Source organism: Peromyscus leucopus, chromosome X (genome assembly GCF_004664715.2).
Source record: "Peromyscus leucopus breed LL Stock chromosome X, UCI_PerLeu_2.1, whole genome shotgun sequence".
Taxonomy (NCBI): domain Eukaryota; kingdom Metazoa; phylum Chordata; class Mammalia; order Rodentia; family Cricetidae; genus Peromyscus; species Peromyscus leucopus.
In genome coordinates this window covers 71010340-71034486 of record NC_051083.1, presented here as the reverse complement: position 1 = coordinate 71034486, position 24147 = coordinate 71010340, and the positions used below count along the sequence as shown (strand labels likewise).

The window sequence follows — 24147 nt, the reverse complement described above, 5'->3', positions numbered from 1 at the left end:
TATGGTTGGTATTGAGATTAAAGGTGTGTGTCCCCATGCTGGTAGTATCCTTGAACACATAGATATCTGCCTGTCATGTGATCAGGATTAAGGGCATGTGCTATCACTGCCAGACTTCTGCTATGGCTTGCTATTAGCTCTGACTCCCAGGCAACTTTATTTATTAACATACAAATAAAACCACATTTCAGTACAAATAAAATATCACCATATTTCCCCTTTTCTATTTAAATAAAAGAAAAAAGGAAAAAGGTTATAACTAATATAAGAAAAACTATATACAAAAGTACAATAACTATATACCACATATACAAACAATAACCACCTAAACAATGTCTAGTCCATTTGTATTTGACAAATTCAGAGAAAATAATTCCATTATCTATCCTATTTTGGTAAGTCCAAAATGTACCTAATTCACTTTCTATCCTAACTAATCTTCAACTATAACTAAATAGTCTTCAACTATAACTAATCTTCAACCCCCTCAGAGACCCAAGAAGGAAATAATATTACCTAACAAAATAAAAACAGAAAGTGCATGCAAGCAACTTCAAAAAAAAAAAATTCGAGTTTACAGAAACAGAAGTCTGGAATCTGCTGAATTAATGAAATTGGACATAAGAAATTAAAGTTTTGCATTATGGTCATCAGGAGGGGTCAGCAAAGAGAAAATTAAAGGCATAAAGAGAAAAATTAGCAGAATTATAGGGAAAGTATTTAAAGAATATAAATCATATTTGTAGTGTTTTCTTGGATATAACAAGAATGCTATCAAAATGATCATGAAATCATACAACACACAGATTTGCATAAACATTTATTTTTCCATTTGGAAATCAATAGTTGGATTTCATGTGAGCCCGGCCTATTTTGTAAGGTATTTCTAGTTCTTCATAAGCTGAGTATTTCTTTTCTTTTGAAGAATAGGCTGGTCTCGGGGGCCCAGATGTGGAAAAATCCTGCAAGGAAGTTAAAAATATCAAAGTAATTGCATGACATTTCATAAAATATCTAAGCTTGCTTAGATATGCTAATATATCAGAAAATTTAGCATATATTATGTGTCATTTTAGAAAACTGTTTAGCTGCTATTACAAGTTCATAATTATTTTTAAAATAAAATATTTATTTTAGTTAATTAATGAAAGCTTCTTTTAAATAGCCACTAAATATATGTACTGCAACTCTTCTGAACCGGCTTAGCTACTATGCAATCCAGAATCTCTTCACTACAATAAGAAACAAACATTGCTGGATGGTATTGCATGTAAGAAAAACAAGTAGTTTTTGTGATATTATAGTTCCAAAGTTCATTTTGTTGCTGTAAAGATGGATGTTAGTACATCCTTAAATAAGTCTCCTAGCATTTAATCAGTTCTCATTGGTTTCAAATCTCCTTTCTAATGATTGCAAATTTAAATATATATATATATATAAATGATAATATACAAATTAATAAAAAACACACTACATTTATTTATATATACATGAATACATATTATATTTTATGTATTCTATTATCTTTGACTCTCATTTCCTAATCCCATTATACAAACTTAAGAAGAAGGTATAGTGATTCATATAAAGTCAATTTTCCAAACCTATATCTGAACTAATTTTGTTTTATCATTTTAGCATAATGAATGTCAATGTTCACTATGTCATCTGCACTGGAACTATGATGATTGTGACCATAAATAGATATTGAAATGTTTTCTACATACGAAGATTGGCTTCATGTGTGCAGTTGACAAGTTGTTCCCATAGTTTATTGCAGGCTTAGTTGGTCCTGGAGAGTCATCCCAATTACGAGGTGGATAGTTGTAAAAAGTACCTTCTTTGAGTTTTTGAGCCATATAGCTATTTTAAGAATAAAAAATTAAAATATTTTAAAATATAACATATATTGTTAAAGAATTATAATGCAAAGATTACTATGAATGTATTCTATATGAAATGAATGAAGTCATGCAGAAGTCATTAGACTGAAATAAGAGGCATAATGAAATAATGGTGTATTCATAAGATAGAAAGTACTAAACAATTTTTGTTTAAATTATATTGCAAAAACTAGAGGCTTGATATGCAATAGTCCCGATGTTCTTTCTCAGAATGTCTACAAAATTGTGATACTTAGATAAATGGGAAACACGGCATTTAAAGCTCTACAGTTTAATTTTCCTTGGGAAATATGCTAAAGAGCTATCTTTTACTCTGACAAAAATATCATTATATAAATATTCACAGTTAGAAACAGTGTTATCTATATGCCTGTTTATCTCTGCAACTTTGCCTCCTACAAATACACACACACACACACACACACACACACACACACACACACACGCATGCGCGCACATGCGTGCATTTAAAATGCTCAAAGCAATTATTTCCAAATGAGATACTCTTTTCTTTCTTTTTCAGTATTTGTTCTTTCCACTTCCCTTTTATAGTATAAATAACTTACTTGGAATTTATTCTGGAAAATTTTGATGATGGAAGAAAAGAATTTCCAGAAAAGGCTTCTTGGTGGGATAGACTCCAGGGACTCTACACAGAGATTTTTATAAGAGGAAAAACAATGGTTAGTCATGGTTTGAAGGAAATGTAAAATACAGTGTATAATTGCTCACACTGCATCTCCATGCTAATATGTAAGTACCATGATAGTTCTAAGCCACTTCCTACAATATGACAAGTGAACAAAAGTAAGTAAAGGCACTAAGAACTTTGCAAGCATCTATTAATCTAGCTATCTGCTATCATCTGCCTGTCACCCATCTAGTGATAGAGAATGGTATTCTGAAGATGTGTAAATGGGAGTTACACTTCAGACACAATCTGAGCATTAAGTAATGCTTTTAACCAAAGATTAAGCTTAAGCCCATCTTTCAACTGTCATAATGTGAACAATTTCATAGATAAAACACAACTGACGATAACTCAAGGAGACTAAATTTAGGTTGAATACAGAACTACAGCATGAGCCAGCTACAGTATACTAGAATGAATTTTTAAGAAAAAAACAATCCATGGAAATCATTGTGGCTATTTAGATAGCCATTTCAAAATCAGGGATAATTTACATAACCACTTTCATACAATTAATTTGACAATAGGAAGCTTCAGATAGTCTATAAAACTACATATGTACTTTGACATTGAAATGGTTAAATGATATGAATTATACATGATAATCCATCCTCAGTTTTCAGATCCTATGCACAATCACCTTAGAGTGGTAAAGAATCTTAGAGTAATAATAATATGAAAGATAAGAAAGAGATTAAATATCACCTGAAAAGGCCTACTAACCCTGTATTTTTCTTTTACTGTTTAAAATTGTCTCTTCTGTCTCTGGGCTTTTTCTTCTTCTTCTTCGACTTAAAAAACCTCCGCAGGAGGAAATACAAAGCAATGATAAAGCATAAAAGGAAGGCCATAAATCCTGGGAAAACTCTGGTGAACCTTGTTCAGACAAGTGAGCTTGTGCCTGTAACCTTCTTACTAAGCCTCTGATATCACAATGGGCAGAGTCATAATGTCAGAGTATTCCTGGTCTCAGGTCTTAAAGGGGCCACGTTTCTTTTCATGGTGGATGTAATTTCTTTGGTTCATGCCTTTTCCTCTCTCAGGCAAGAGGGAAGAGTGCATTTCTTGTAGTTAAAGTTTGGACTCATGGTCATAAAAGAATTTTTAGATTGAGTAACATGGATGCTTTGAGGGGAAGGATCCTCAAACAAACTGCAAAGATACCTAAAGATATAGGATTATTGTACTCTTATACACTTTGACTTATCCATTTGGGGCCTATTTTTTATTTTTTTAATATTTATGTGTATTAATGATTTTGCCTCTATGTATGTCTGTGCACAACATGTGTGTAGAGTCTGTGCAGGACAGAAAGGGTGTCAGATGCCCTGGAACTGGAGGTACAAATGGTTGTGAACTGTCACATGGGTACTGGGAATCAAACTCAGGTCCTTTGGAAGTGCAACCAGTGCTCTTAACCGCTGAGTCATCACTCCAGCCATCAGCTTAATTTAAACTCATTAGTCTACACTTAGCCTTATTCCAAGTAAGCAGATACAGCAAAGTACTTTAGACAAAACTTGAAAGTAAAGATATATAGAATAATTAAGGCCAGAGAGAAACTGAAATGGTGAGATTGCATTTTTTAAACTCAGGCCTTTGGAGTGTTAGTAATGCTATCTCTGGAGAAATTGTGGCAATCCACTATTATATGCACTTGGGAATCAAGAGAGATCACCAGCAAGTTAGTAAAGACATGTTTATTTGTTTGTTTTTTTCAGAATTATCTATTATTAACTATCAGTCAGTACCATCTATTTCAAACCAAAAAACTTGTAGAAATGATAAAACTATTAATGATTCCAGGAAAATAACAAGCAGACATAAGTAATGTAGTCACTCTGCTTTGAAGTCTAACAGTAGTTGAACCCAAAGCTGAACCTCTTTACATACTCCAGAAGCATGAAAAATGTGGGTTTTACTTTCTCCATGAAAAACGTTTCTTTTATATCATATTTCAGAAAAATTTGAAAGACCATAATCAGCATTAGGGATTTATTGTTTTTCCTCCATGTTGATGCAGAGAGAGTAGGGGGTGGATTTGCCCAATACACCATGAAACAAGTCATGGCCTGCCTTAATTTTAAATAAGGAAAGGCCATGAGGAGGAATCCATTAGGGTACAAGAGTACATGAACCACCAGATTAAACATTTAAATAAATAATCAAAGAGTGTAAACACCATCTGTGTGTCACAAAAATGAAAGAAATTAAGAAAAAGTGAAACTCATAGTAGTATTATGAAGAACTAAATCATCACGTGCTTGAAGATATGGAGGTACATCTAATCTAACCAGAACAGTCTGACTAGGAGCCTATCTAGTGAAAATCACGGACAAAGAAGCTGGCCTGTTTTTTCTCCTCTTCAATGTCAATGATGTTTTGCAAAATTTTAAATAATATGGGCCATCTCTATGATAATAATACCTGGAACCAGGAGAACACTGTATCATGGAGAGGAGAAGACCCAAGTTTCTCAAAAGAAGTTCATCTTTTAAAATTCGTGATTTAAAAAAAAAAAATCTTCAGAGGTCCCGAAGCAATATTCAGCCTATCCTACAATTGCCTTATTTTTTATACTCTCCTCAAGTTTCCAAATCCTTCTCCATGGTATTTATTATCACCTGATAACCTTACCTCTTAAAGAGCATATTGAATGAGGTAACCCAGACTCAAGAAGATAAACAATACATGTTCTCTTGTTTACTGTTCCTAGTCCCAAATCTTCAGATGTTGACTATTTAACATGGATCAACCACAGAAACCACAAATGTAAAAGAACCATGTAGAAAAAAGCAGGATGCAGGTGATAGAGAGTAGAAAATGGTGCTCGCTTCGGCAGCACATATACTAAAATTGGAATGATACATAGAAAGTAGAAAATGAAAAATGGGGAGGTAGGCTCCAAATGGGATGGGGAAGGGAGGTCAATACAAAAGAAGGATGGGAAGGGATAAATACCAAGGTTGTTTGAAAAAACTTCAAGGAATCATTATTTTACAGTTACCAAAAATTATACATATAAGTGTATGCATATATAGATGTATATATCTTAAAAGATTTTTAAGAGCTAGAGCTGTCAATGTCCCCCTAAAGAACTATAGACTGACAGAAACCTCAGTACCAGGCACAAAAAAAACCTCCTTTAAAATAATATTGACTATGGTTATTGCCCTTGGTTGCCTCTCAGATGTTGAAGGAAAGCTCTTATTGCTGAAGATACTTCACATTTAGGACACAGGACACAGATTATATGATCTGATTCTAATCTGAAAGCTTCCATTCTGTGGTCTAGCTTCCATAGTACCAGAAAATACTGTACAAGCTGCCAAGAAGGGAAGCAATTAATAGTCTTTCCTATTTATCTGTGACACCTATGAACCATAACAATGACCAGGATGGCAAGATACCCATAAAGGTGCAGTAAGAAATAGTTGTTTATTTGAACTTAAGGCCCACTCAACAGGAGGGAAACCATGTCTGGTACTAGAAACCTAACCTGGGCTAATGAAGTCCTGTATCTAAAAGAGATCTGCCACTTTTCTAGACCAACATTAATACCTGTCTACAATCTGAATCTTGTCCTTTTACCCACAAATGGTGTGTAGATCACCTCTGATAAGAAGAAGCTTTTCTTTGCAGCAAATGGAGACCATCACAGAAAACCACAGCTGGAGCCAGGCGGTGGTGGTGCATGCCTTTAATTCCAGCACTTGGGAGGCAGAGGCAGGAGGATCTTTGTGAGTTCGAGGCCAGCCTGGTCTCTAAAGTGAGTTCCAGGAAAGGTGCAAAGCTACACAGAGAAACCCTGTCTCAAAAAACCAAAAAAAAAAGAAAAAGAAAGAAAGAAAGAAAGAAAGAAAGAAAGAAAGAAAGAAAGAAAGAAAGAAAGAAAGAAAGAAAGAAAAAGAAAAAAGAAAAGAAAAGAAAACCACAGATGAAAACAAAACAGAGATCAACCAGGTCACAACAGCCCAACCCCAGTGGATACATCTATATCACAGCTCCTGCATCTATGGCTCAGGGAACTTCTCAGAAAAGGGATAAAAAGATTTTAAGAACTAAACTACCAGGAAGTCTTCCATGAAACAGTCTATCATAGAAATGGCTGCATAAATAAGATCTGACAATGACAACATCAATAGACATGCTAATGTGGAAGAAGAAAACTCTCATGGGGTCACACACCTCGACAAAAAACTGTAGCCAACTTATGACTTCTCTGAGGAGAGTTAGTCTATTCTAGGTATGTGCCCTTAATTGTCTAATAGAAACTGGTGAGTCCTGCAACCACATACAAACAACAAAAATGAACTCATCGGGTTGTATTTATATATTTATGCATATATGTGCATATGTGTGTGAACATTCATGTGCATGTGTGTGTATTCATGTAACAATAGTAATTGGAAGAGGATATCTATTTGGAAGTGAGAGGGACATGGAAGGAATTGGAGGGACTGGATTTGGGAGGGACTACCGGGAGGAAATAGAGAGGAGAAAATGATATATTTTAATGTCTAAAACATAAAGAAAAAAATGTTCTACTTATTGAATTGTAAAAGAGAGAACTGTTTATTAGCTACAAAATTTGTCAAAATATCTGCATCAATGTTCATAACACTTTGCTATGAATAAAACGTGTATGCTGATATCAAGAACAAGTCCTTCCAAGTCATCTCAAGATCATACCTCTTCTTGCCTCCCTAAGAATTTACCCAGTCATGCACATTCTTACAACAACAATTTCCTATCTATTGCATCATACTTGTTAATATAAAGACATATATTAGACAGAAACTCTTAACTCGTCTACATTACTGCCTCATGTCTCTGCTTCCTATTACTGTAAAATAACTTTAAAAGTTTTCTATCATCTTTGTCACAGCTACTTCATCTTTCTTTCACTTTTACACCCATGTCCAGCTTGCTTCTACCTCTGCCACTGTGCTTGTCAATGTTAGCAACCACTTCCATATTGCCAAATCCAACTTAGTAGTAAATTTTCTGCCATCATTTCACCTGCTTACTCAACACAGTTTAATACTGTGATTTATCTCAATTTCCTTTGATAATACAGCTTCTTCTTTACTAACAGCCTCTAAATGTTGGAGAACCTAAGGGATTAACAAGTCAATAAGAACTTGCTTCCTCTGTGATTGTCCTCCAAGTAGTGGTGTGGCATTAAATAGCACCCATATCATCATAACTAACAAATGAATATTTTCAGCCTATATGTATCCCTTGAGAATCAAATTTACATATCCAACTACTGATTCAACACTTCCACTTGTAAGTCTAATAGGCATCTCCAATGAATTATGTCAAAACCAAAAATTTTGATCTCTCCACACACCAGTCCCAAATCTAGTCATCCTCCAGTGATCCTTGTCTCCTTAGTTGCTGGAAATTATTCCTTAGCATCAGATTTTCTTTCTTTCTTTCCTTCAAACCCCATTTTAAATCTATTGGTGTCAGGGACAAGGATAGAATCTCTAGTTAGTGGAAAAATACAGACCCCCATAAAACAGGGAACTAGATCATCTTACAGTCAGGTTGCCTAGCAACAGGACATTGAGTCAGAGCCCTTGACCCTCTCACCCTGTAAACATCCTAGACAAACATCCTGTTAGCTTGCCCCACCCTATGCAAATAACAGCTTCTTGCTCCCCCCACCCTGCAGGAACTATATAAACCCTCCTGGAGAAAAATAAAGTTGCACCTTGATCAGAATCTTGTCTTGGTGTATTTTTTTTGTGTGTGTGTGTCTCCTGTCCCTATCATTCCATCCTTAGGGTGGTCAAGAACCCGTTGAAGCCCTGCTGGCCAGGGCATATTGGTAAGTTTTGTTGATCAATTTGTCCACTTCTTTTGATTCCTACTGACACCAATCTACTTCAAGACATTATTATCTCTCTCTTGAACTTTGTCATATTCTTCTCTCTTCTTCTTGATTCCAATTTGTTTCCCTACAAACCAGTATCTGTGTAATATTCACACCCATGAAGAACATCTTCCAGTGTAACTTTTCAACTGAACTGAAAATGCAGCTGAATTACTGACTAGGTCCTACAAATCCAGCTTAGTTCCTCTACTTCATCAACCTTTCAGCCATGGTAAATGTCTTTCTTTGAACATGACAAATCCATTTTTTCTTCCTGTTTTTAAAAACAGCTACTGTTCTCTCCATTCAAAAAGTTCTTTCTCTTGATATTTCTGATGTATAAAGGTTTTTTCCCCTAAAGTTATTAGTTCAACTACCAGTCTTTATTGAATTTTCACTAACTTTGGAAACAATTAATACTACCCATTTCCAGATCGTCATTCAGCATCCTGTTTTAGTGACACATTTTTATCACAATCTGAAATTGCCTTATTTACTTATTTGTTTCATGTCTACTCATCTTCCTTCTAGATTGACTATTCCAGTCCTCCCAAGTCTTTGGATCTTACAATTTTTCTGTTCTGTCTTCCATGATAATACATGAGCCTTGGAGGAAGGGAGTATGATATAGATGTCTTATTTACACAAATATTTCTTCTCTGTGTTTGGAAGTTATAAGTTTCAGCTTCTCTGATGAGATCTGAGAGCTGCATTAATCTACAAATTTAGAGGGTAATTTAATGCTATGCCCATTTAACAAAATAAGAGTAGGTTCACCTCTGGAGCCCATGGGCTCCCCAGCCATGAGTTTTTGGCCAGCTTTTTAGTACCAGGCATATATTTCCTCCTGTGTAGTTGGCCTTAAATTCAATCAGAAAGTGGTTGGCTAATTCCATAACATTCATGCCACTATTGCAGCCAGAGGCATTCTAGGCATACCAGTTATTATTGTAGCTCTCTCAGAATTCACAACTGGGTATGACTATTGATGATTTCTTTGCTCTACTAGCCTGTATAGCCCCCTCTTGTAATATGAAACCTAGCTGGCAGGAAAGAAGCTTCATAGTCAATACCAACTTGATTTCTCTATATCCTGTGACCAAAGTATTTGGTGTCTTCAGCAATAGACTCATTCCACCAGATTCTTGTGGGCAACCAAAAGCAATATCTGTAACCAGATTTGGTTTTTTTTGGATTGAGGGGGAGGATGTGTGATACTCCTAACCAACAATTAAAGGGAAGATAGTCCACACTTGACACTGAAATGCCTTAAAAATATTTTTATTTATGTGTTTGTGTGTGTGTGTGTGTGTGTGTGTGCATGCAAGTGCTTGCATAGGCCAGAAGAATGTGTCAGTCTTCTGCAGCTGGGAGATTTGTTGTAATACACTCAATATGGGTGCTAGAACTGAACCTAGGTCCTCTACAAGAGGCCCAAGTGCTCATAGCTGCTGAATCATCTCTCCAACCCTGGCATATGAATTTTTGTTTGACAGTTTATAGGTTCTGGGAGTAGTTTTATCCCCAGTGTATGGCAACCCCAATCAGACTCTTTTGTAAATATATATATATATATATATATATATATATATATATATATACATATATATATATTATACATATAATTAATATAGTAGCTCTCCATATGTTTTCAAACGTTCTTGGTGTGAATTATTTCTCTTCCTATTCTTCCTCTCTGCTACTCTCCAATTCCTGAACTCATTTAAAATTTATTCCCCAATGTTCCCCTTTTCTCTTTCATGTCAACTATGCTCTGCTATCCTCACTCTCTTAAGATCTTTCTTCTACTTTGCCCACAATGGCCCTTTTCTAGTTTCCTGACATCTACAGGTACACCAAGCTAAATACACAAATCTAAAGAAGGTTAGGCTCAATGTATGAATGAGAACATGTGAGATTTGTCTTATGGGGTCTGTTTAACCTCACTCAGTTTAATATTTTCAAGTTCCATCTATTTACCTGCAAAGTTCATAATTTCATTTTTATTTATAGCTTAATAAAATCCCATTGTGTGTAGGTATCACATTTCCATAAAGAGAATATCAATTAAAAACAAGTGTTTTACTCAAATGTCTCTGCTTCTATTAACAATTTTAGTAAAAAGAAGAAATCAATAAAAAGAAGGCATACTGAACAAAATTTGATTAGTTTTTGTTTGAAGATTTAGCATATCCACATTTCTTTTACTCTAACTTCTTCAGGACTGAAAATAATTAAGCATTGAGTGCTTAAAATCTAGTGACTATTGTTTAGCTACCCAAAGAATAAATGAGTCAAGGAAATAGATGAAAAGGAGAGGGTGGTCTTAAAGCATCTAAGATAGGATTAATCTAAAAGCTAAGAAGAAATTGTTTCTTGCTTCTACTTCATAGCATTAGCCACCAAAATTAATAACCCTGAGTTTCCTTAGATGCATTTTGAAACAATTGTGAAATAGGTTTTAACCTTTCTAATATTTTTAAGTATATGCCAATTGGCTTGTGGAATTTAGAGAAAAATTTCACAATCATGACTGAAAAAACTCATAAAGTGGCTAAAATAAACTTGTGGGAGGAAAACCTAAAATACATCAGGTATGCATTGACATACAATAAAATATTAGAGATAGGCCTTGTAAAATCAGCAAAATAGTGGCAGGATCTTCTAAAAACATTCTTGCTAATTTATACTCTCCTTTTCTATGTTATGATTCTCTCTAGCCACAAGGCCAGAAATATAATAGAATTAAGTATTTTAGGTATTGGCCAAAACTTTTTACTATTCCTTTGATCTAAATTATATTCAGATGCGTGCATTCATGCTTGCACCTGCTCACATAAATACATATTTTGTGAATGTATTGTAAGGTCCATTAAGATGTAATCATCTGTTTTCTTTCTGTGCTACCATTAACAACAACCTGAGGGGATTGTAGGAAAAAAAAAACAGTGAATGAATGTATCAAAGGTACACCCTTTATAACTCTTGCATTAATTAATTCTCTCATCTTACTCATGCTACAATTTCCTCCACTGGGGTAACACCTAATAAAGAGACTATGTATCTTGGGTTTTTAAAAAAGAACATTAATTTCATGTAACTCTTTTCAATAACAGAAATTTGTTAAATATATTACCTAAAGTAATCTCATTCATATGCAAGGATTTTAATGTACATATAAAGTTGTTTAAAAGTTTTAATATATATTTTTCTATCAAAAATATAATTTTTTTTACAAATATCATCTTTTAAAATAATTGTCTCATGGGTCCATGATGAAGAAAAGAACACAAAATTTGCTAGAATAAGTCTATTTATCATCACATTAATATTTTAATCTTTGGGTGATCACATATGTTCCCAAGATTTGAGTTCAAGTTCTGTACTATTTAATCTTTCAAGTCTCAGGTATTTTATTTCAAAATATTAATAATAGTATCAGCTACTGAAGTTTCTTTTATAAGAATTAAATGAGATAGAAAATATGTGAAATCCTGAGCCTAATACCTAGTGACGTATACCATTTTGCTGAAATTGTCTCAAAGAATGTTTTTAATGTAGGGCTCTAACTTCCTCAATTATTCATACCATACTTTCCTCTAAGTATATTCTATATTTTATTGATATGAACACAGAGTCAGGCAAGACACAGAATTGTAGTCCAGATGAAAAGGATCTCAGGCAAAAAAAAATACTCTAGTCTCTCTTTCCAAAGGATAGTGAGCAGATAAATTGAAAGCTTTAAACACCAGATAGAGTGCTGGAGAGATGGCTCAGCAGTTAAGAGCATTGGCTACTCTTCCAGAGGACCTGGGTTCTGATCACATGGCAGCTCATAACAAACTGTAACTCCAATTCCAGGGGTCCCATGTGCATGCACATGTTGCAAGACATGCATTCAGGCAAAGCATACATACACATAAAAGTAAATAAATCTTTAAAAATGGAGTGGGACGATTGGAGCCCCAGGGACCTGCCAGCTGTCCCTTCCCCCACCTACTCACCAAGAAAACAGCCCCCCTGAGACATAAGCCAATGCTGCACCCATTGGGAACATGTAAGGCCCCATCTCCAGACTGGGCAGAACAGGTCCCTAGCCCCTAGGCCCTGGTGGCACATCCTGTGTCCCTCCCCCAAGCCATTGGAGCACCAGGGACTGCCATTTGCCCCTTCCCCTGCCTCCTCACCAAGAAAACAACCCCCTGTGACACCAGTGAAAACCAGAGAATAAGCAGACCCTGCACTGGTTGGGAACAGCACAGATTGGACCAAGAGCCCGAATTAGATCAAGAGATCCCATTAGACCAAGAGCGTCAACTGGACCACAAGAGGCTCCCTCAGACACAGACAACACTTGCATGGAGTGAAGGAAGAGATTGGTAGATGCCAGTGTAAAAACACAGTCAACAACATAAAGACCAATATGGCACCATCAGAACCTAGTGTTGCTACATCAGCAAGACCTGAACATCCCAAAGTAGAAGAAGCAGAAGAAATAGACCTTAAAAATGACTTTAAGAAGATGATAGAAGCTCTTAAAGATGAAGTGAAAACTACACTTAAAGAATTCAAAGAAAAGACAAACAAAAAATGGAAGAAATCAATAAATCTCTTATAGAAAGTCAAGAAAAAAAGCAATTAAGCAGGTTAATGAAAAAGTCCAAGATTTGAAAACTGAAATAGAGGCAATAAAGAAGACACAAACTGAGGGAAGGCTGGAAATGGAAAATCTGAGTAAACAGACAGGAACTGCAAATGCAAGCATAACCAACAGAATGCAAGAGATGGAAGAGAGAATCTCTGGTGTTGAAAATACAATAGAGGAAATAGATTCATCAGTCAAAGAAAACACTAAAGCCAAAAATGTCATAACACAAAACCTCCAGGAAATTTGGGACACCATGAAAAGACCAAACCTAAGAATAATAGGGACAGAAGAAAGAGAATACCAACCCAAAGGCACAGGAAATATATTCAACAAAATCATAGAAGAAAATTTAAAGAAGGAAATGCCTATAAAGATACAAGAAGGTTACAGAACACCAAATAGAATGGATCCAAAAAAAGACCCCTCACCACATAATAATCAAACCATTAAACATATAGAATAAAGAAAAATATTAAGAGCTGCAAAGGAAAATGGCCAAGTAACATATAAAGGCAGTTCAGTTACTCTGAACCTGATAGAAGAGAATGTAGGAAGTAGTCTTGAATGCATTGGCACTGGAGATCACTTCCTAAATATAACACCAGTAGCACAGACACTGAGAGCAACAATTAATCAATGGGACCTCTTGAAACTGAGCAGCTTTTGTAGGGCAAAGGACAAGGTCAATAAGACAAAACAACAGCCTACAGAATGGGAAAAGATCTTCACCAATCCCACATCTGACAGTGGGCCGATCTCCAGAATATATAAAGAACTTAAGAAACTAGACATCAAAATACCTAACAGTCCAATTAAAAAATGGCCTACAGAGATAAACAGGTAATTCTCAACAGAAGAATTGCAAATCGCTGAAAGACATTTAATGAATTGCTCAGCATCCTTAGTCATCAAGGAAATGAAAATCAAAAGGACTCTGAGATACCATCTTACACCTGTCAGATTGGCTAAGATCAAAAACACTGAAGACAGCTTATGTTGGAGAGGATGTGGAGCAAGAGGAACACTCCACTGTTGGTGGGAATGCAAACTTGTAGAGACACTTTGGAAATCAGTATGCCAGTTTCTCAGAAAATTGGGAATCAATCTTCCTCAAGACCCAGTTCTACCATTCTTGGGCATATACCCAGGGAATGCTCCATCATACCATAAGGACACATGCTCAGCTATGTTCATAGCAGCATTAACTGTAATAGCCACAACTTGAAAACAACCTAGATGCCCCTCAACTGAAGAATGGATTAAAAAAAAAATGTGGTACATATACACAATGGAGTACTACTGAGCAGAGAAAAACAATGACATCATGACGTTTACAAATGCATGGAACTAGAAAATATCATCCTGAGTGAGGTAACCCAGACTCAGAAAGACAAACATGGTATGTACTCACTCATAAGTGGAAACTAGATGTAAAGCAAAGGATAAGCAGACTGCAACCCACAGCTTCAGGGAAGCTAGCTAGTAGAAGGACCCTAGGAAGGACACATGGATCGCCCAGTGATGAAGAAATGGATGAGATCTACGTGAGCAAACTGGGGGTAAGGAGCAGGTAATGGAGGGCAAAGGACGGGGGATGAGAGCTTAGAGGAGCAGGAGGTTCAAGCTGGAAGGGGAACAAAGTGGAAGAGCAAGGAAAGAGATACCATGATAAATGATGACACCATGGGAATAGAGAGAAGCAGATTGCTAGGGAGGTTCCCAGGAATCCACAAAGATGACTCCACCATAGACTACTGGCAATGGTCGAGAAAATGCCTGAGCTGGCCTTCTCTGGTAATTGGATGACTGAATACCCTAACTTTCATCATAGAACCCTCATCCACTGACTGATGGAAGCAGGTACAGAGATCCACGGCCGGGTCCCAGGCAGAGCTCCAGCAGTCCAATCAATGAGAGGAGCAATTCCATGAGCAAGGGATATTGAGACCACGTCTGTTAAAAGTACAAAGACAACTAGCCAAACTAGCTGAAAGGCATGAACTGTGGACCAATAGCTGAGGCACCCCCATGGTACTAGACTAGGCCCTCTGGATAAGCGAGACAGTTGTTGAGCTTGAACTGTATAGGGGGACCCCAGGCAGTGGGATTGGGACCTGTCCTTAGTGCATGAGCCAGCTTTTGAGAGCCTAGTGCCTATGCTGAGACACTTTGCACAGCCTAGTTCAGGGAGGAGGGTCTTGGACCTGCCTCAGCTGAATATACCAGGCTCTGCTGACTTCCCATGGGAGACCTTGCTTTGGAGGAGGTGGGAATGGGGGAATGGATTGAGGGGGAAGGCTGGGGGGTGGGAGGAGGGAGGACAGGGGAATTTGTGGTTGGTATGTAAAATAAATAGAAAAATCTCTTAATAAAAAAGAAAAAATGGGATGGGATTTGCAATATAAAAGTGAAAGGTTCTTGGTCATTTAAAATAATTTTTCTAAAAATAGTTTTATTAAAATATTATTTATATAGTATAGAATACATCCAGTTAAAGTAAATAATTCATTGTTTTCAGTATAGCCACAGATTTGTCAGTATAATTTTCATCATCTCCAAAACAAAACAAAGCTCTGTACTCATAAGCCATCATCCCTCATTCTTATCAAATCTTACCCCATTCCCTTGCCCTAGAAAGCTAGCAATCTACTTTCTGACTATGTGAAACTTCTGGAAATTTTATATAAATGGAATCATGAAATATATAATTCTGTAAGACTTATTGGCATTTTCACATACTGAAATTATTTCAAGGTTCATCTCTGTTGTAACAAATATCAGGATTTCTATGATATTTCATTACACAAATATGCTGTATTTTGTATCTATTGATTGATAGAGGTTTTAGTTCCTTGTTTTGTCTATCTTGAGTTTGCTATAAACATTCCTAAATAACATATTATTTGATTTTTCCCTATTCTCCTGGTTATATACCTAGAAATATAATTGCAGGTCCTATGGTAACAATGTGTTTAACTTTTTAAACAAGTGCCAAACTGTTTTTCTAATGTAGCTGTGTTATTGTACATTCCCAATAGCAGTGGAAGAAAATTCCAATTTAAGAATGTCCTCACTGAGCCTGTCAGTGGTGGTTCACACCTTTAGTCCTAGAACTGGGGAGGCAGAGACAGGCAAATCTCTGTGAGTTCAAGGCCAGTCTGAGCTACAGAGAGAGTTTCAGGACAGGCTCCAAAGCTACACAGAGAAACTTTGTCTCAAAAAACAAAGCAAACAAAAAGAATGTCCTCATCAAACCTGTTCTTTTCTCTTTCATTTTATGTATCCTAGAGTGTATGACATAGTTTCTTATTATGGTTCTAGTTCTCAGACCTCAGATAACTATTGATGTTGAGCATCTTTTCATGCATTTATTGTTCATTTGCATATATTGCTTAGTGAGAATTTTATTCAGAGACTTTGCCAAGTTTTAAATGTATTTTTTTTAGTTTGAGTTGTGATTCTATGTACAAGTTCATCATCAAACAAATGATGTTTCTAAGTTTTCTGTTACTGGGCTACTTTCTTCCTGGTGTCCTTTCAAGCACAATGATTTACATTTTGTTTATTTCTTGTTTATCCATTTTTTGTCAGATTCATACTTGATTTCACAGCTAAGAAATCAGTTTAAACACAAGCCATGAAAATGTATAACTGTAATCTACTAAAAATTGTATTTTAACTCTTATATTTAGATTTTTCACCAATTCTGAGTTAATTTGTATATGATATATGATATTGATTATAAATATGAAGGCTTGTTTTAGAACTACCAATTTAATTGTATTGACATCTGTGCCAATTCTTCATCATCCAAATCACAGTAGCTATATTCAGATTATTAATCCTCCAACTTTTAAAATTATCATTTCATTGTACACATTTATGAGATACAGTGTGCAATGGACAATGCCAATACGTAAGATATACTTAAGTCGGGATCAATAAGGCTACCTTCTCTTTATTATTAATTTTTGTCTGGAATCTTTGAGTTCTTATTTTCTAGATGTTCAAAAGATATGCAATAGGTTATCATGAAGTATATTTATCACACTGTGCTTGGAAACCTACAACTTAATTCTTCCATCTGGGTTTTTATACCTGTTATTCAATTCCCTTCTATAATGCCTAAAACTCCAAATTTCCAACCTCTTATAATTCACTAGTCTACTTGAGGTAGATTTTTCAGACAATCCACATATGAGACATGGAACTCCAACTTTCTACAACTGATATATAGCTACTCATCCATTGATGAACATCTAAGTCAATTTGTATCTTAACCATTGTTGATAGATACACAATAACTATGACTTCACTGATATCTCCTAAATATACTGATATCATTTTTATAAATACCCAGAAAAATACATATATATAGAGAGAGACATAGATAGATGCTCAAATAGTTTCATCATATAATAGATCTAATGTTTACAATTTTTAGAAGCCTCCTGAAAGTACTCCATAGAGGCTGTATGAATATATAAAACTGGAGAGTTCAAAATCATCATATGAAAATAAGAAGCATTCTCATATATCAGCAACATTTGTTTGAAATAAATTTTAAAATAATCCTAGTTATAGAAGGTACAGAAAAATTATCTTGAGAAAAATTTAACCAAATAAGTGTAATATCTTTATATTGAATAACAAAAAATACCCCAATGAAAGGACTCAATGAGGACACAGAAAGGAAAGGCCTTCTATGTTCAACCCACAGATTCAAGGTACTCCTCATGTTTTTAAGAAATCCTGTAATTGTGTATTTCTGACAGGAACACACACACACACACACACACACACACACACACACACACACACACACGAATAAAACTGGAAGCACAACACTATATAATTTTAAAATGTAAGACCAAGTAGCTGGCGAGATGGTGAGACAGATAAGAGCTCTTGCTGCGGAGCCTGATGACCAGAGTTTGATCCCCAGAACCCACATGGTGGAAGGAGATAATTGACTCCCTCAGGTTGCCCTCTGACCACCACATACTTGCTGTGGAATGTGTGCATTCAAGCATACACATGCTCATATACAATAAATTAATTAAGTTTAAAAATTGAAAATATGCTACAAAGTGGTAGTAATAGTATCATTGCCACTTGCACCAAAGCAGACACACTGAAGCACGAGTCAGAACTGAGTCCCCAGTAAGCTCTGTATATAATATACTTTGAACATATTCACTCCCAGTCACCCTTTTATATACCCTACCCCCTCTTTGCTCATCCTCTATCTCTTCTCAAATAGACCCCTCTCTATTTTCATGCCATATGTATGTGTATATTTTCTATTTTTGTGCCATATATATGTTTATATATATATGTATATATATATATGTTTTTATGTATCTGTATCAACTAGGTTCTACATATGATAAAATACATACAACATTTATATTCCTAGGTGTGACTTATTTAGCTTAGTATGATGATTTACATTTCCTCCCATTCTTATGCAAATGACATAATTTTGTTGTCTTTTATGGCTAAATAAATACCACCATGCATATATATACCACATTTTCTTTATCCATTCATTTATCCTTATACCTACAGTTAAGAGTAATATTTACCCCTAATAAAGAAAACTTCCCTTTGCTACAGATAGAGACCACTACAGAAAACTACACCAATCAGAATGCATATTTGTGGATCCTGGTTCCAACTGATACATCTACAAGACCATGCCTGCACCTAAGGTTCAAGGAACAATGTGGAAGTAGGGGTGGAAAGATTTTTAAGAGCCAAGGGATGATGGAGTTCAAAACGAGATTGTGTCTCCCAGGTATGTCAGAAATTAGACCCATAAAGTCTCACCAAACATGACTGCCTAAACATGAGCTGAACAAGGACAACAACAGTAGATATGCCAAAGTGGACAGAGGAAAGACCAGGAGGCCCCAAGCCTACACAAAGAACTGTAGGCAACTGAGGAATGCACAGAATGGGACAAATAGTCTTTTCCAAAAGAAGAGCAGACCTATTGGTTGTTCAGTATCAAATGGTCAGTCCTGAAAACATACATACAGATAAAATTATACAAACTGAGCATTTATTTTAGGAATACATGTACACACACACACACACACACACACACACACACACACACACACACATATATATATATAAGTATGTATGTATGTATGCATCTAATAACAATTAATGCAAAAAGAGGCCATGAATTTGAAAGAGAGTAAGGAAGAATATATAGGAGGGTTTGAAGGAAGGAAAAGGAAGGGAGAAATGATGTAATTACATTACACTCTAAAAAGAAAGAAAAACAATTAGTTACAAAATATATAACCTAATTTAAGAATGATAAAATTATATGAATATGTACTTTTCAAAAGAAGAAATTTAAATTCCCAACAAACTTAAATAAATGTGATCAAAATCACTAGTGAGTCAAACCTGCTAGGAGGTACAGCATCTCAACCCACTAGAATTTCTTTTATATACAAAAAAGAAATAAATGTTGGCTGGGACATGGAGAAAAAGGACTTGTACACACTGTTAATGTGTTCTCCAACTTCCTCTTCTATGAAATTGCTTTGGCTATCCTGGATCCCTTGAAATATACATTTTAGGGCAAAATATATCTTTGAGTAAAAGCACTTAATCTGTATATGCAGTTGAAAGCTGTTACCACTTTAACATCATTAAGGTTTCTAACCCATGAATACGTGATATATTTCATTATTAAGGTCTTGTTAACTTTCTTTCAATCTTTTTGTTTTTGTGAAATTTATTCCTGAGCATTTTTATTCATCCTGGTTAAGTTCTAACTAGAATTATTTTGTTAATTTGAGGACAGATCCAAATAGATAAAAATTGTTTATTAAAATAGAACTTTTCTATTGAAACAAAGAATTCATGAGACACTTTTATTTTTATGTATCTAATTTATAGACTAATCTATTTTAGTCCTTATCATAACAAAAGTATATGCAATAGGTTCATTAAAGTTTTGTTTTACCCATATTTTAGAATAAGTTGTTTTAAAATAATTTTATTAGTATAAAAATGTAGTAAGTATAAAATCTGAAACTGGACATTATAATTACTTATTTTAACTTCATAAAAAGGTATGCCTTGATATAAATAAATTAAAGGCTAAATTTCATTTGAAAAGTAATAATTTTTTATGAGTACAGGTGTTTTGCCTGCCTAAACGTGTGTATGTGCACCACCCATGTGCCTAGTATCCATGAAGCCAGAATATCATGTTTCAAATCCCCTGGAACTGGAGTTACAGATGATTGTGAGCTGCCACGTGGGTTCTGGAAGTTGAATCTGAGTCCTCTGGAATAACAAAGAGCTCTTAACCACTGAGCCCATCTCTCCATCCCCATTGCTTAATCAGGGGACCCATACATAAATTCACATACCTATGGACACCAGATTTTTTTATAAAGAAGCCAGAAATACACAATGGAAAAAAGAAAGCATCTTCAACAAATGGTGCTGGTTCAACTAGTTGTCAGCATGTAGAAAATGCAAATAGATCTATATCTATCACCCTGCACAAAACTCAAATCCAAATGGATCAAAGACCTCAACATAAATCCAGATACACTGAACCTGATAGAAGAAAAATTGGGAAATAACTTTTAATGCATTAGCAGAAGAGGCAACTTCCTGAATAGAGCTCAAAAAGGGCAGATACTAAGATCAACAAATAATAAATGGGATCTCATGAAACTGAAAAGGTTATGTAAGACAAAAGATGCCATCAAAAGAACAAAACAGTAGCCTAAAAATGGGGAAAGATCTCCACCAATCCCATATGTGACAGAGGGTTAATTTCCAAAATATATAAGAACTCCTGTCCCTGGTATATGGGCAGGCTTCTGGAACCCAGTGCCTGTGGTGTGACACCTTGCACAGCCTTGCAGTCAGAAGGGGCTTGGACCTGCCTAGGCTCAGTGTGCTGGGCTCTGCTTACTTCCCATGGGACACCTCAATTTGGGGGATGTGGGGATGTGGGGTGGCTTGGGAAAGAGGGCTGGGAGGAGGGAGGAGGAAGGAGGAAGGATCTGTGGACAGTATGTAGAGTGAGTAGAAAATTTCTTAATAAAGAAAAATGAAAGAAAAAAAGAACTCATGAAACTAGACATCAACAAGCCAAATAATCCAATTTATGAATGGGGTACAGATCTAAACAGAGAATTCTGAACAGAGGAATCTCAAATGGCTGAGAAGCACTTACAGAAATGTTCAACATCCTTAGCCATCAGGGAAATGCAAAAAACCACTCTGAGGTTCCATCTTATAACTATCAAAATGGCTAAGATAAAAAACACAAATGACAGTTTATGCTGGAAAGGATATGGAGCAAGAGGAACACTCCTGCATTGCTGGTGGGAGTGCAAAAATACACAGCCATTTTGGAAATCAATATGGTGGTTTTTCAGAAAATTGAAAATCAATCTACTTCAAGACCCAGCTATACCACTCTTGGGCATATATGCAAAGGATGCTCAATCATACCACAAGGAAACTTGCTCAGCTATGTACATAGTAGCTTTATTTGTAGTATACAGAAACTGAAAACAACCTAGATGTACCTCAACTGAAGAATGGATAAAGAAAATTTGTTACATTTATACAATGGAGTATTACTCAGCTGTTAAAAGCAATGAAATTTGATGGAAAATGAATGGAACTAGAAATGATCATCCATCCTGAGTGAGGTAACCCAGACCCAGAAAGACAAACATGGTATGTACTCACTTATAAGTGGATATAAGCTGTAAAGGATTACCATGCTACAATCCACAGACCCAAAGAAGGTAAGTAACAAGGATGGCTCAAGGGGGAATGCATGAATCTCACTGAGAAGGGGAAATAGAATGGACATCACAGGTGAATGGGAGTTTGGGAGGAGAGGGATCTGGATGGGATCAGGAGGGATCAGGTGGAGGAGGGAAGGAGTACTGGGAAAATCAACTGGAATCAGGGACATCTCTGGGGTGAACTAGAAACCTAGTGCAATGGAAACTCCCAGGAATCTGTGTGGGTGACCCCTAGCTATGACTCCTAGCAATGGGAGATATGAAGTCTGAACTGGCCATCTCCTGTAATCAGGCAAAACTTCCAGTGGAGGGATTGAGACCACAACCCAGCCACATAATCTGACCTACAATTTGCCCTGCCTACAGGATATGCTGGGTAAAGGTGGGAAAGAAATTATGGGAGTGGACAACCAATGACTGGTCCAGCTTGAGATCCATACCATGAGAAGGAGTCCACCCTTGACACTGCCTTGGGGGACAGGACCCAGAGGCTGGACAGCCCAGAGACCTAGGATAGAACTAAACATGACTGGCAAAAAAAAGTCAATGTAATGATGCCCTAACAAACATTCTGCTATACATAGATTGATGGCTACCCCAATTGTCATCAGAGAACATTCATCCAGTTCTCTGATGGAAACTGATGCAGAGACCCATAGCCAAACATTAGGTGGACCTCCTGCAATCCTGTGGAAGAAGGGTAGGAAGGATTATAGTAGGCAGAGGGGCCAAGTCATCACAAGAAAACCTACAGAATCAATTAACCTGTGCTGTGGGGTGGTCTGTATGTCAAATCTGTTGCTCTGATTGGTCAATAAATAAAACACTGATTGGCCAGTGGCCAGGCAGGAAGTATAGGCAGGACTAACAGAGAGGAGAATTGTGGGAAGTGGAAGGCTGAGTGAGAGAGACATTGTCAGTCGCTGCCATGATAAGCAGCATGTGAAGATGCCGGTAAGCCACGAGCCACGTGGCAAGGTATAGATTTATAGAAATGGATTAATTTAAGATATAAGAACAGTTAGCAAGAAGCCTGCCATGGCCATACAGTTTGTAAGCAATATAAGTCTCTGTGTTTACTTGGTTGGGTCTGAGCGGCTGTGGGACTGGTGGGTGACAGAGATTTGTCACCTGGCTATGGGCCAGGCAGGAAAACTCTAGCTACAAACCTAGCCTCATAGTAGTTCACAGAGACTGAACCAACAACTAGGGAGCCTACATGGGTCTGACCTAGGCCCTCTGCACATGTGTTACCATTGTGTAGCTTGTTCTCCTTGTGGGACCCCTAACCATAGTAGCAAGGGCTGTCTCTGACTCTGTTACCTGATTTTGGGACCCTTTCTTCCTATTGGGTCATCTTGTCCAACCTTAATAGGACAGGAGGTACCTAGTCTTAATGCAACCTGATATGCTATGAATGGCTGATACCCATGGGAGGCATGCCATTTTCTGAAGAGAAAGGAGGAGTGTTTTAAGGGATGAAGAGGAGAATTTGGGAGAGGGACTGGGAGAAGAGGAGGGAGGGAAGGGAAACTGAATGGGCTTGGGAAAATTGATTAATTAATTAATTAAAAATTAAAATTGTAATTCTAATAGAAAAGTAATGAAAGTATAATTATCCAAATATTTTGCAATGACATTTGCAGTTTTTCATGTACAAACAGGTTTAAGAATTCTTTCTCTGCATAGGTCATAGTTAATATATAAACAAAGACTTTCATCTAGGCATTTCCTCTCATACTTCACCATAACATCATAAAATACAATTATACACACCTCTTCCTAACTGCCTTAGGTCATTATATTTCCCCATGCTTCACTTCACATTTATAAAGATCATTAAGGCTATGGTATGTGGAAAATGTATCAGTTAATTATTCTTATGGAAAATACAAAAAACAAGAAAGCTATTTAACAATACCTTTGACATTTTTTTGTTTGTATACTGTGGCTCAATACTCTTTTATATTTGACATATTTTCCATGCAAGGTAGTTAAAATTTTACTTCCAAAGAGATTATGAATGATAGAGTACACTAAAAAAATTTTCTGTGAACTTTTACTGGATCATATTATTATTTTGTAAGATAAACAATGAAATTTTGAACTAAATTGTTTCATGTTACAATAAAAGAGTTGAGAGATTAGTGACTTCCAAAAATTTTTTTAATTTAATTTTTTTAAACCATGTCTTGTTTTAAGAGATAATG

General features: G+C 36.0%; 1 protein-coding gene across 1 annotated transcript in view; it reads right to left on the bottom strand.

The window, feature by feature from the left end:
* Positions 1–803: 803 nt before the first annotated feature.
* The window catches only part of LOC114696798, an 84679-nt gene continuing 61335 nt past the window's right edge, over positions 804–24147 (bottom strand). The window contains exons 5-7 of the mRNA XM_028874750.2: positions 2471–2553; positions 1728–1863; positions 804–962 (exon numbers count right to left, since the gene is read on the bottom strand). Of these exons, the coding sequence (XP_028730583.1) occupies positions 840–962; positions 1728–1863; positions 2471–2553 (342 nt within the window). The 3' untranslated portion in view covers positions 804–839. The remainder of the gene's footprint in view (positions 963–1727; positions 1864–2470; positions 2554–24147) is intronic.